Source organism: Hemiscyllium ocellatum, chromosome 28 (assembly GCF_020745735.1).
Source record: "Hemiscyllium ocellatum isolate sHemOce1 chromosome 28, sHemOce1.pat.X.cur, whole genome shotgun sequence".
In the NCBI taxonomy this organism is placed as follows: domain Eukaryota; kingdom Metazoa; phylum Chordata; class Chondrichthyes; order Orectolobiformes; family Hemiscylliidae; genus Hemiscyllium; species Hemiscyllium ocellatum.
Window position 1 is genome coordinate 45,062,724 of NC_083428.1, and position 13,219 is coordinate 45,075,942.

General features: G+C 47.4%; 1 protein-coding gene across 5 annotated transcripts in view; it reads left to right on the top strand.

Annotated features, from left to right (window-relative positions):
- The window catches only part of LOC132828850 (disintegrin and metalloproteinase domain-containing protein 10-like), a 143,147-nt gene that overhangs the window by 11,051 nt on the left and 118,877 nt on the right, over positions 1-13,219 (top strand). For all 5 annotated transcript variants that reach the window (XM_060846001.1, XM_060846002.1, XM_060846004.1 and 2 more), the window contains exons 4-6: positions 3,799-3,957; positions 8,655-8,755; positions 13,057-13,179. In XM_060846001.1, the coding sequence (XP_060701984.1) occupies positions 3,799-3,957; positions 8,655-8,755; positions 13,057-13,179 (383 nt within the window). The remainder of the gene's footprint in view (positions 1-3,798; positions 3,958-8,654; positions 8,756-13,056; positions 13,180-13,219) is intronic.

Consider the following 13,219-nt stretch of genomic DNA (forward strand, 5'->3'; position numbering starts at 1 on the left):
TATACTGGCCACTGCAGCGGACAGCTGGAACTGACAACCGGAAGCGGCAGAGACAAGCCACTATAAATGCCGGAGCAAACATCATAGAAGCGCTTCACAGGAGGCTGCCAAGCACTGAGGATGTCACCTAGACAGGGGACAAAACGTTTGCAACAAAAACTCCCAGCTTGGTGAACAGAACCACACAGTTAGTTAATATTCTCTGTTAGACTTAAAGAATAAAGTTCTTAAATTTTTACTTGAAATAGTGAATCCGAGCTTTACAAGTACTACAAAAGCAAGCAATTAATGATGTACCTTTAGAAAATCCTGGTTCAGCCTCTTCTGGAGTAATCTGCAACTGAGCATCTCACCTCAGACAGGCAGCGAAAGACTGGAGAGGGTGGAGTAAAGATTTGAGAATAGTTCCAAAGGTGAGAGGCTCCGTTACGAGGATTGATTGGAAAAGCTGGAATTATTTCCCTTTCAGAAAAGAAGCTGGAGAGTTTTCGTAGAGATGATCAAATTCACCTGGGCAGGGGTGCTCTCCAGTTGGTACAGTGAAATTCTCCACCCTGGAGACTCCTGCCTTCAATCCTGATCAAGGGCTTTTCCCCGAAACGGTGATTTTCCTGCTCCTCGGATGCTGCCTGACCTGCTGTGCTATCCCAGTACCACTCTGATCTAGACAGTGACATCCTTCCCATTTGGAGAAGGGCCTAAAACCAGATGATACAAATATCGGGCGATTCAGTGACAGAAACAGTGGCTAGGTGAGGTAAATGTTTTTCTATGGAGCCAAGTTAATCAGTATCTGGAACTTACTGCTACAAGGTGTGGGATAGGCAGATTCACACAGCTTTCCAAAAGCAATTGGAAAACACGCTGAGGTAACACTGATGCAAGCCTTGCAGGGAAAGAAAAGGGAAACTGGACTGGCTGAATACCTCTTGTAAACAGCTGCTGTAGGCCTGTTCAGCCTCTGTACTGTGACTCATTTATGGCTTAAAATGTAACGACTGACTCCAGTCAGTTTGCTGGAAGGGGTTCTAGGCTGTAACGGTCCCTGGAGATGTCTCTCTGATTCCCCTGTACCCCCCAGGTGAATGTTGAAGCTAACCCAGCAGACCAGTTCATTCACGCATGCACTGCCCACCTCCCGTACAATGTGGGCTGTGGAAAATAACATCCCTGAGCTCTGGTACAATCCATCAGCAGGACCCTCCCAGACCCCAGCTAGGAATCACCTTAAAGCTGCTCCCACCCCATTCCATAACTCTGCAGGTAACGTGGCAGGAAACTTCTTTGAACAGCTTTCCCCTCAGACTGCAATGAGAGCGAGAAACTAACAGTCGTTCAGTAACAATCGCTGTGCACAGGACCCAGTAATGTATAGGTTAAAAACAATGACTGCAGATGCTGGAAACCAGACTCTGGATCAATGGTGCTGGAAGAGCACAGCAGTTCAGGCAGCATCCGAGGAGCAGGAAAATCGACATTTCGGGAATTATTCCTGATGAGAAGGGCTTTTGCCCGAAACGTCGATTTTACTGCTCCTCGGATTCTGCCTGAACTGCTGTGCTCTTCCAGCACCACTAATCCAAAAACCAGTAATATATGACAATGTAAACCATATTCAGTAACATACAACAATCTGATATAAAACATACACTGATATATAACAACAATAGAGGGGAGGGGAGACCATGGCTTAGTGGTGTTATTGCTAGACTGTTAATCCAGGGACCCAGGTAAGATTCCGGAGACTGCGGTTGGAATATGGCCATGGTAGATGGTGGAATTTGAATGCAACAAAAATCTGGAACTAGGAAGTTAATGATGACCGTGAATCCATTGTTGATTGTTATAGAGTCATGGAGATGTACAGCACGGAAACAGACCTGTCCATGCCGACCAGATATCCTAACCTAATCTAGTCCCATCTGCCAGCACCTGGCCCATCTTCCTCCAAACCCTTCCTATTCACATACCCATCCAAATGCCTCTTAAATATTGCAATTGTACCAGCCTCCACCACTTCCTCTGGCAGCTCATTCCCTCTGGGTGAAAATGTTGCCCCACAGTTCACTTTTATATCTTTCCCCTCTCACCCTAAACCTATGCCCTCTAGTTTTGGACTCCCCAACCCCAGGGAAAAGACCTTGTCTATTTACCCTATCCATGCCCCATATAATTCCATAAATCTCCACAAGGCCACCCCTCAGCCAAGATATAAAAGGGACCTAAGGGGCAACTTTTTCACGCAGAGGGTGGTACGTGTATGGAATGAGCTGCCAGAGGATGTGGTGGAGGCTGGTACAATTGCAATATTTAAGAGGCATTTGGATGGGTATGTGAATAGGAAGGGTTTGGAGGGATATGGGCTGGGTGCTAGCAGGTGGGACTAGATTGGGTTGGGATATCTGGTTGGCATGGACGGGTTGGACTGAAGGGTCTGTTTCCATGCTGTACATCTCTATGATTCTATGGTGGAAGGATTGAGAAAACATAGACTGAAGCTCAGTGACAAAACAAGCAAAGATGACGTGACACACAGCTAGTGGGTCGGAGCTAGAATGCACTGAGAGTGGAGAAACATCGAGGTCAGAGTGTCACACAGCACAGAAACAGAACCTTCGATCCATCTACTCCATGCTGACCATGTTCCCAAACTAAGCTAGTCCCACTGCTTGCATTTGGCCCATCTCCCTCCAAACCTTTTCCCATTCATCTACTGTCCGAACACCTTTTAAATGTTGTAACTGTACCTACATCCACCACTTCCTCTGGCAGTTCATTCCACACACCAGTCACTCTCTGTGTAAAAACGTTGCCCCTTTGTGCCCTTCTTAAAATTTTTCCTGTCAGCTTAAAAATATGCCCCCCTAGTTTTGAAATCCCCCACCCTAATGAAAAGTCCCTTGTCATTCATCCCAATCTTTGCTCCTCCTGATTTTATAAACCTCTATAAGGTCACCCCTCACCTTCCTACGCCCCAGTGAAAAAAGCCCCAGCCTACCCAGCTTATCCTTATAACTCAAACCCTCCATTCCCAGCAACAGCCTGGTCAATCTTTTCTGAACCCTCGCCGGTTAATCACTACCCTCCCTGTAACAGGATGACCAGAACTGCAGACAATACTCCAGAAGAGGCCTCACCAACATCCTGTACAATCTCAACATGATGTCCCAACTCCTATACCCAAGCTCTGAGCAATGAAGGCAAAGGAGCTAAATGCCTTTTTAACCACCTTCCCTACCTGTGATGCACATTTCAGAGATGTGATGCACCCCTAGGTGTCTGTTCTCCAACACTACCCAAGGCCCTAGCATTATTTGTACAAGTGCTGTTCATGTTTGTATCCTGTAAAAAGGGGATTTGACTGTCATCCGAAATGGGAAAATGAGCAGAGTTACAAGGAGAAGTTGAGGTCCTCACATTGCTTGCTCGATGTAGACCATGATGGGCTGAATGGCCTCCTTCAGAGCAGTCCCGATTCTGATGGCTTTTGGAGTGAGTGTGGAAGAGGTTTGGAAAGGATTTGCAGGTGGTGCTGTTGGCGCTGCTTGATGCGGGAGTCTCCTGTAGATATTAACCCTGGCATTGACCGGTTGCTGTATGGTCACTCGATGTAAATCCTTGTGCGCAAAATGTACAATCATTTCTTTCTTTGTGACATAAAGGGACACGGGTGAAGTAAATGATGAGTGACAGACAAACCTTTTCTTTAATATTAGACAGAAGTAATCAAGAACTGAAATCCATTATGGCGCACAGTGAGACATGGGAAGTCTAAGCTCATTCCTTTTCTACCCCCAGGTGACAGAGCTTCCTTTAGCCATGGCTCGATCATTGACGGCCAGTTTGAAGGCTTTATCCAAACGGAGAGAGGCAGGTACTACATTGAACCCATTGAGCGCCATGTTCAAGGAGAAAACCCTTCTGTTCATTCCCTCATCTATCACCAGGATGACATTGGTGAGTGCTGATTAGAAACACACGTTACCTTGTGGGTTTTTTAATTCAGTTTTGGGATGTGGGTGCCGTTGACAAGACCTGCATTTCCCATCCATGCCCACCCATCACTTGGAGAGAGGATGGTGAGCTGCCCTCCTGGATCACATCGCCCCTTGGGGTGCAGGCGCAGCCACAGTGCTGGATTAGATCCAGTGCCAAAGGAACAGATGGTGTCTCAGAGTGCCACTCACAACATGGGTGAGCAGCAGCAGCAGCAGCAGCAGCAGCAGGGTATCTCCCGTTTGACTGCTCAGGGCTGGGGTGTTGTTGGGGATGGGATGGTGAATCAGTACAGTTCTGGCTTCCAACTAAAGTCAGGCTTGCAGCTGACTTTTAGCCTTCCCGGAGAATTTGTTGACTGAGCTTCACTTGTTTGTACATGCGAGTTAAATCCACAGAAGCGATGTGTCATTATTCAAATTACATATTATCCATTATTACTGGGGCAAGATAAAAACATGTTCTCATTCCTGTGATAACATTAAATGTTTTCAATCAATTTGTGGTTTTTTTTTTGTTTCACTCTATTTCTTCCTCTTCAGTCCTGGTTACTTCATCTTGTCACAGTTAAAGGTGGGCCTGGAGTGTACACTGAGGAGTCATGGGCTGACCAGGAAGTGATGTCATAGTCATAGAGGTCAACAACATGGAAACAGGCCCTTCGGCCCAATGTGCCCACGCCACCCAGTTTTTCACAATTTAAACCAGTCCCATATCCCTCCATAGCTATCCCATCCATGTACCTGGCTAAATGTTTGTTACATGACAAAATTATACTCGCTTCCACCACTACCTCGAGCAGCCCTCTCCAGACATTCACTGCCCTTGGTGTGGAAGATTTACCCCTCCGGGCTCTTTTCTATCTCTCCCCTCTTGTCTTAAACCTATGCCCTCTAGTTTTAGATTCCCTGAATGATAAAAATCAAAGACGGACTCAGAAGGTGTCGCATTTCCATTTCCATTTCCATGTTATTTGTGGGATGTTCCTGTGTGAAAGTCAGCAGCTGTTTTGCATACAGCGCGGGAGTGACTGATCTTCAGGAGTATTTAATGGGATGCAAGGTGTTTTGGCCATCTCTCTGTAGAGAAAGACACCAAATTAATGCAACTTCCGTCTTTTATGACTGAGATGGAAGAGTATTTCTCTACTCAAAGTGTGAATCTTTAGAATTCTCCAGCCCAGAGAATTGTGGATGCCCAGTCTCTGAATGCAGTCAAGTTAGGCCTCATTAGTTTTGAATACTAACAAAATCAGAGGGAGAGTGCTTAGTGGCACAGTGTAAAGATAGCGATCTCTCCCTCAATGCCAGCAAAAGTTGAGAGCTGAACATTGACTTCAGGAAGCAAGGTGGAGGGCAGACCCCTGTTCTACATCAATGGAGCTGAGATGGAGATGGCCAACAGCATCAAGGTCCGAGAAGTGACCATCACTAACCATCTGTCCTGGACCACCCATGTTGATGCGACGGTCAAGAAAGCACAGTGCCACCTCGACTTCCTCAGGAGGCTAAGCAAATTCAGCATGGCCATAAAGACCCTCACCAACCGTTACAGATGCATCCCGGAAGGCATTCTTATTTGGATGCATCATGGCTTAGTACAGCAACTGCTCTGCCCAACAGCGTAAGAAAACACAGCCCACTTCACTCCCCAAGGCAGCCTTCCATCCAATGACTCCATTGCCATGTCTCTCTGCCTCAGGAAGGCAGCCAGTGACATCAAAGACCCCTCCCACCTCGGTTAGAATCCCTTCCATCGGCCAGCAGATACAAAAGCTTAAATACAAGTCCCAACAGCTTCCGGAACAGCTTCTTCCCCGCTGTTATTAGACTTCTGAATGGATCTGTCAACTTTCAAATGTAATGTTTATTTTGTTTTGTACGAACCTTCAGTGCAGCTGCAGCTCTGTATTCCTCACTCTGTTCAATCACCATTGCATGGTATGACCTGCCCGTACTAAAGTAAGACAAAGCGCTTCACTGTACCTAGGTACATGTGACAATAATAAATCAATCCACATCAAGGGATATGGGGAGCAGATAGGAATCTGAATTGGAGGAAGCACACATCATCCCAGAAAGCTCGCCTCCTGAAGGCCGAAGGGTTGGTGGACAGAGACTGCACGTCTGACAGTGCAGCACCCCCTCAACGCTGGGCCTCTCAGAGAGGCCGAACCAGACCACTCCAGAGACACTCCATGTGATGGCAGCATGTTAGAGATCTCCCATGGCACTGATAAATCCCAATGTCTGATTCTGGGATTGGTATTTATTGCTGATCTCTCTGTGTTTCATTCAGCACAGGTCATGAACAGTTAGTGTCCTCGCACGTTTGTTGACCTTTGACATTCCTGTTTGGCCTCTGTTAGAAACTGGGATTCCGGACTGGGAAAGGCAGCAGCTGTATCCTGCACTGGGAGAGGCTGTAACTGGGATTCCGGACTGGGAGAGGCAGTGAGTGAAACCAGACTGGGAAGGCAGCGGATAGTATCCGCACAAAAAGAGGCTGCAGCTGTATCCTTGAGTGGGAGAGACAGTAGCTGTGTCCCAAACTGGGAGGGGCAGTGGATGTATCTGGGATTGGGAGAGGCAGTGGATATATCTGGGATTGGGAGAGGCCAGTCGCTGCTGTGGATACCAGCCCAGTTTTTCCCACTTGAGTGGGATTACAGTATCATCAACGCACAGATCCAGAGTGGGCCCCTTCATGGGTTAAACCAAGCCGGGCACTGAGGGTAATGACCTGAGACTGCAGTGTTCACATTCCCTCAGCAATCAGTCCGTGGGCAGAACCTGGGGAACAGCCAGTCACCGGTGTGCTTACACAGGAGATCTGTGTGTCTGGCTTGTAACCTCCCCTGGTTAAAGGGAATGAACGCAGGTTGTGTACTAATGGGAGAGACAAAGATTTTGATGGACTCTTGTTCAATCTCTCGTTATCAAAGACTTGTGCTTCTTAAGTGACTGGTGTTTGTACACAAAGCTGACCAGGATCTGGGTGAGCTGCAGTCAGCTTTCCTCAAACTTGCGTCTGCTTTTATTTTCAGTCTGGCCTGATCTTAATCTAACCACAGGAAAAGACCAATGATCTTGGTCTGCACCTGCTCAATCACCAGCAAACTCCCACTAACCCAAGAAAGGGCAGTGTGAACCTGATCTGAGACTCTGAAACATAATCCTCATCCGCGACGTTATAGTGTGCTGGGTAGGTTTCACCTCAGGGGGCTGGTATCTCTCTGAATGTGGACTCGAGTCACTGGCTCCATCCATCTCCGATGAAATATGATCAGGATCATGTCATCCACGTGATGGATCGAGGGATTTACAAGGAGTAATTCAATAAGGGGGTTAGATGGGATCTCAGGCCATTTGTACAAAGTAATCAGAGTATATAATAACGTGGTATGCGTTAATGTAATATAATGTGTTCTATAGTTACTAGGTTACTGCTGTGATCAGGAATATCATTCTGTATTTTGGCACAATTTTCCAATTTTCAAAAGACGATTGTGTAGCTTCTTAATTGTTGGGTCTGACTGTAGAAACACAATAGATCCACATGTCCAACTCCTGAGGAAATGCTGGTCTGTAGGGACTCAAGTGCTTGTCATGTGGAGCATTCATTTGTGGAATAGTACCTTGGAAGTCTTTGGGATCCAGGCCTGTGGCTCCTTTCCTGGGAATGCTGGACAGGTTCTTTCAGTCACCTTTGACCTCGCTGTCTGAGCTTTGGTCACTCTGTCCCACCCTGCCCTGCTGCTGCAGTCTGTTTTTAATGCTTCTGTCTCTCGTCAAACAAGAGCTACCTCAGAAAGATAGTCAAAGGAGTTTGTGGCTGTATCGATTACTTAGCACAAAGCCACACAACTGCCAATGTGTCAGCTCAGAAACCAACAGTGAACTGGAACCATGGTCACTCTAAAAGATCAGAGACTTAACAAACAATCCAGACCTTTTTCAATCTATAGTTTCAGTTCCATCACACTGGAAACCTTTGCTATAAATTCTGTGTCTTACAATCTTATTCTCCACAACCACCTGAAGAAGGAGCAGCGCTCTGAAAGCTAGTGCTTCCCAATAAACCTGTTGGACTCTAACCTGGTGTTGTGTGGGTTTAAACTTTGTAACCAAGCAGTGTGTGTTGCTGTGTCCCTGTGTTTGTGTTGATCCGTCCAACAGTCTCCTCATGAACACGCACAACATCAAATTACTGAGCTCAGGAGCTGTGCCAACAGCACAGTTAACCCCTTACTGGCTCACTGCTCTGCTCCATCACCCGACCCTGAGTGGGCAGAACTCCCTTTCCTGGCTGCGTGTGCTCCTCAGTTCAGCAGGAGCTCTGTGGTCACACATATGACTTTGATATCTTTAACAGACAGAGCCCCCTGCCTTCCCTATCTCCTCACCTTCAACAAGCCATCCCCTACACTCCCCAAACCTCACTCCCACACTCCAATACACTCCAAAGCCAGTAGAGACCACCCTCAAAACATTAACAATGTGTGGGGCTCATCTCTCCAGTATTTAACCCTGACAGCTCCTTCACCATTTGGAGTGGTTTAATGGAGTTACCTTGAGCAGCGGGAGTATAAATTCAAATCGTTTGTGACCATAACTTTGAATCCAAAATAGTCCCACCATTACTTTTTTCCATTTCAGATGTATCTCACCCTAAAGGCCGAGGGACATGGTGCCGGAGCCAGCCGGTATTGGCTGCACTGCCTCACGATCAGCACACAGACCAAGGGAGAGTGTCACAGGTGAGTGACCACACCAGCACAGGGCACACTGTAGCTCAGGGAGCCCACGCCTTCCCAGCGACACTCTCATCACACTCAAAACGTTCCCTCTGCTACACTCTCCACAGATGCTGACAGACCGACGGAGACGCTCCAACAGTTTCAGGATTTGTTCCATGTTTCAGAATTACAGTAATTTACTGTAATATTTACAGAAGAATTCAGACCCCCCCCACTCGCACACTGTACCCCAACCCCTCACACAGTGTCCCCCAACCAACTCTACACCCCCTCACACACTGTACCCCATCTAACTCCCCACCCCCTCACACACACTGTACCCCATCTAACTCCCCACCCCCTCACACACAGTAGCTCATCCAACACCCCACTTTCACACACACACTGTACCCCATATAACTGCCCACCCCCTCACACACTGTACCCCATCCAACTCCCCACCCCCTCACACACTATACCCCATATAACCCCCCACCCCCTCACACACTATACCCCATATAACCCCCCACCCCCTCACACACTGTACCCCAACCAACTCCCCACCCCCTCACACATAGTACCCCATCCAACTCCCCACCCCCTCACACACAGTACCCCATCAATCTCCCCACCCCCTCACACACTGTACCCCATCCATCTCCCCACCCCCTCACACACTGTACCCCATCCAACTCCCCGCCCCCTCACACACAGTACCCCATCAATCTCCCCACCCCCTCACACACAGTACCCCATCCAACTCCCCACCCCCTCACACACAGTACCCCATCAATCTCCCCACCCCCTCACACTCAGTACCCCATCCAACTCCCCGCCCCCTCACACACAGTACCCCATCCAACTCCCCACCCCCTCACACACAGTACCCCATCAATCTCCCCACCCCCTCACACTCAGTAAACCCATCCAACTCCCCATCCCCTCACACACTGTACCCCACCCAACATCCCAGCCTGTCTTTTGCATTATGTTCATGTCTTGGTGCCACTGTTAAAATCCACTCTGTAAGTTCAGCCCCTGTGGTGATGTTATCTCTACATTGTCTGCAATGTTGAATTATTTAGTCTGTGTGATTAGCCTGTCCCTGGATTAATCTTTGTCTTTGGTGTATTTATCTGTGTCTATATCTTGCTGCTTTATTGTATGAACTCATTTCTCTTCTTCCGTTCCCTCACTGAATCTCAGTCGTTGCTTCTTCCCCTCCTGTCATGTGGAACAGATTAATCCATCTTAAGAATAAGACCAGGCCATTCGGCCCCTTGAGACCGATCCAGCAACCTGCTTCTCTTCCTTTCAGTGCCAGTTTTATAGGATAACCTTCAGGAATATGTATTTAACCAGACCCTGTTATTTGTACCCCAGTCTGGGTAATGACAGCAGCTTCATAGAAACAGAGAATGGAAGAGCAGGCGTGGGCCTTTGAGCCATTCGATTTGATCATGGCTGATCATCCTACTCAGGCCCCTGTTCCCCCTTTCTCCTGTACCTTTTTGTCTCTCTTGCCTTAAGAATTATATCCAACTCCTTCTTAAAAACATTCAATGTTTTGGCCTCATCTGCTTTCAGTGGTGGAGATTTCGACAGGTTCCTCAGTGTCTGGGTGAAGATGTTTCTCCTCATCTCATAGCTCCTTGAAAGTGGACTCGCAGGTAGATAGGATAGTGAAGGAGGCGTTTGGTATGCTTTCCTTTATTGGTCAGAGTATTGAGTACAGGAGTTGGGAGGTCATGTTGCGGCTGTACAGGACATTGGTTAGGCCACTGTTGGAATATTGCGTACAATTCTGGTCTCCTTCCTATTGGAAAGATGTTGTGAAACTTGAAAGGGTTCAGAAAAGATTTACAAGGATGTTGCCAGGGTTGGAGGATCTGAGCTACAGGGAGAGCCTGAACAGGCTGGGGCTGTTTTCCCTGGAGTGTCAGAGGCTGAGGGGTGACCTTATAGAGGTTTACAAAATCATGAGGGGCATGGAGAGGGTAATAGACCAGGTCTTTTCCCTGGTGTCGGGGAGTCCAGAACTAGAGGGCATAGGTTTAGGGTGAGAGGGAAAAGATATAAAAGTGACCTAAGGGGCAACATTTTCACTCAGAGGGTGGTACGTGTATGGAATGAGCTGCCAGAGGATGTGGTGGAGGCTGGTACAATTGCAACATTTAAAAGGCATTTGGATGGGTATATGAATAGGAAGGGTTTGGAGGGATATGGGCCGGGTGCTGGCAGGTGGGACTAGATTGGGTTGGGATATCTGGTCGGTATGGATGGGTTGGACCGAAGGATCTGTTTCCATGCTGTACATTTCTATGTCTCTGTGACTCAGACCCAAATGGCCCACCCGGTACATTTAGACTGTGAGCCCTAGTTCTAGATTCCCCAGCCTGTTCCACAAGGGTTCACTTTTATATAAATGACTAGGGTGAGTGTGTAGAGATCATCTTGGCTGGAGTGAGGGCTGCAGATGTTGGAGTTTAGAGTCTAGATTAGAGTGGTGCTGGAAAAGCACAGCAGGTCAGGCTGCATCCGAGGAGCAGGAAAAATCGACGTTTCAGGCAAAAGCCCTTCATTCCCATTCCTGATGAAGGACTCCAGCCCAAAACGTCGATTTTTCCTGCTCCTCGGATGCTGCCTGACCTGCTGTGCTTTTCCAGCACCATTCTGATCTTGACTGAGAATGTAGAAAGCTTGGTCAGTAACTTTGTGCGCGACACGAAAATTCATGATGTCGTGGACAGTGAGCAGTCTGAGATTACACAGAGATGTTGATCAATTGGGTCAATGGGCTGAGGGGTGGCTGATGGAGTTTAATTTGGATAAATGCGAGGTATTACATCTTAGTAGAACAAACAGGGCAGCACTTACACAATTAACAGTAAGGCCTTGGGTAGTGCTGCAGAACAGAGAGACCCAGAGGTTCAGGTACATAGTCCTTTGAGGTTTGGGTCACAGGTAGATGGGGTGGGTAAGAAGGAGTTTAGTATGCTGGCCCTCATTGCTCAGTCCTTTGTACACAGAGGATGGGACATCATGTTGAGGTTATACAGGACGTTGGTGAGGCCTCTTCTGGAGTATTGAATGCCACAAATCACTTAATAACCTTCCCTCAAAGTAATTTACTACATTAAAGGTGCTGGTAAATACAGATGTACTGTTCTGGTTACCCTGTTATACAACATGTATTAAATTGGAGAGATTTACCAGGATATTGAGAGGAATGGAAGGGTTGAGCCTCGATAGGTTGGGATGTTTTTCACTGGATTGTAGGTGGTTGAGGTGTGAGGTTTTTATAAAATCATGAGGGGCATAGATAGAGTAAATCACAAATGTCTTTTCCCCAAGTTGGGGGAATGTCAAGACTCAGGGGCCTACTTTTAAGATGAAAGGATTAGATTACCTACAGCGTGGAAACAGGCTCTTCAGCCCAACGAGTCCACATCGACCCTCTGAAGAGAAACCCACCCCTCTATATTTGCTCCTGACTAATCCACCTAACACTACTGGCAATTTAGCACGGCCAATTCACCTGCACATCTTTGGACTGTGGGAGGAAACCGGAGCAAACCCACGCAGACACGGGGAGAATGTACAAACTCCACACAGGTAGTTGCCTGAGGCAGGAACTGAACCCGGGTCCCTGACGCTGTGAAGCAGCAGTGCTAACCACTGAGCCACCGTGCCGCCCCTAAGGTCTTCAAAAAAATGAGGGGCAATTTTTTTACACAGAGACTGGTTCATGTGTGAAACAAACTTCCAGAGGACGTGATGGATGTGGATACAGTTACAATGTTGAAAATACATTCGGATAAGCAGATGAATAGGAAAGGTTTGGAAAGACATGGGCAAGCTGGAGACAGGTGGGGCTAGTTAATTTGGGTTTCTGGACGATTTGGACTGAAGGGTCTGGTTCTGTGCTCTATGACTCCCATCGGAAATCAAGGTAGGCCACTCAGCCCCTCAAGCATATTCTGCCATTCAAAAAGGCGGTTATGGATTTGATTCATGCACTAGGATGCCCAGATCCCTCTGTACCTCCAAGCTTAACAGTTTCTCTCTATTTGAATAACATGCTTCTTCTTTGTTCTACCTGCTGTGTAACAAGAGCAGGGTGTCTTTCTCCGCACTGTCAGTGAGAAACCCTGGAAAGTCTCATCCATCCCCCTATCACCCTCTGATCGACTCCGTTGAAGTATAAAGTCTGTGGTTTGGCCCTAATGTTGAGGTTGCGTTGATTATTTTTTTCAGATGCAAGCCCCAATGACTGTCCAAAGGGAAGTTTGGAAGTTTCTAAAATTCTTCTTCTGTTTCAGGAGCCTGCATGTTTGAGAACGCAGAGGGATGTTTCCCGTTTACTGACGACCTGTTTCCTGCACATACATGTTGACCCCTGGTATTACAGTCTCATGGGAAGCCAAGAGAGAGTCACAGCTCAGGTAATGCTCACTTCAGGATGTACCAATCACCCCAAGGATT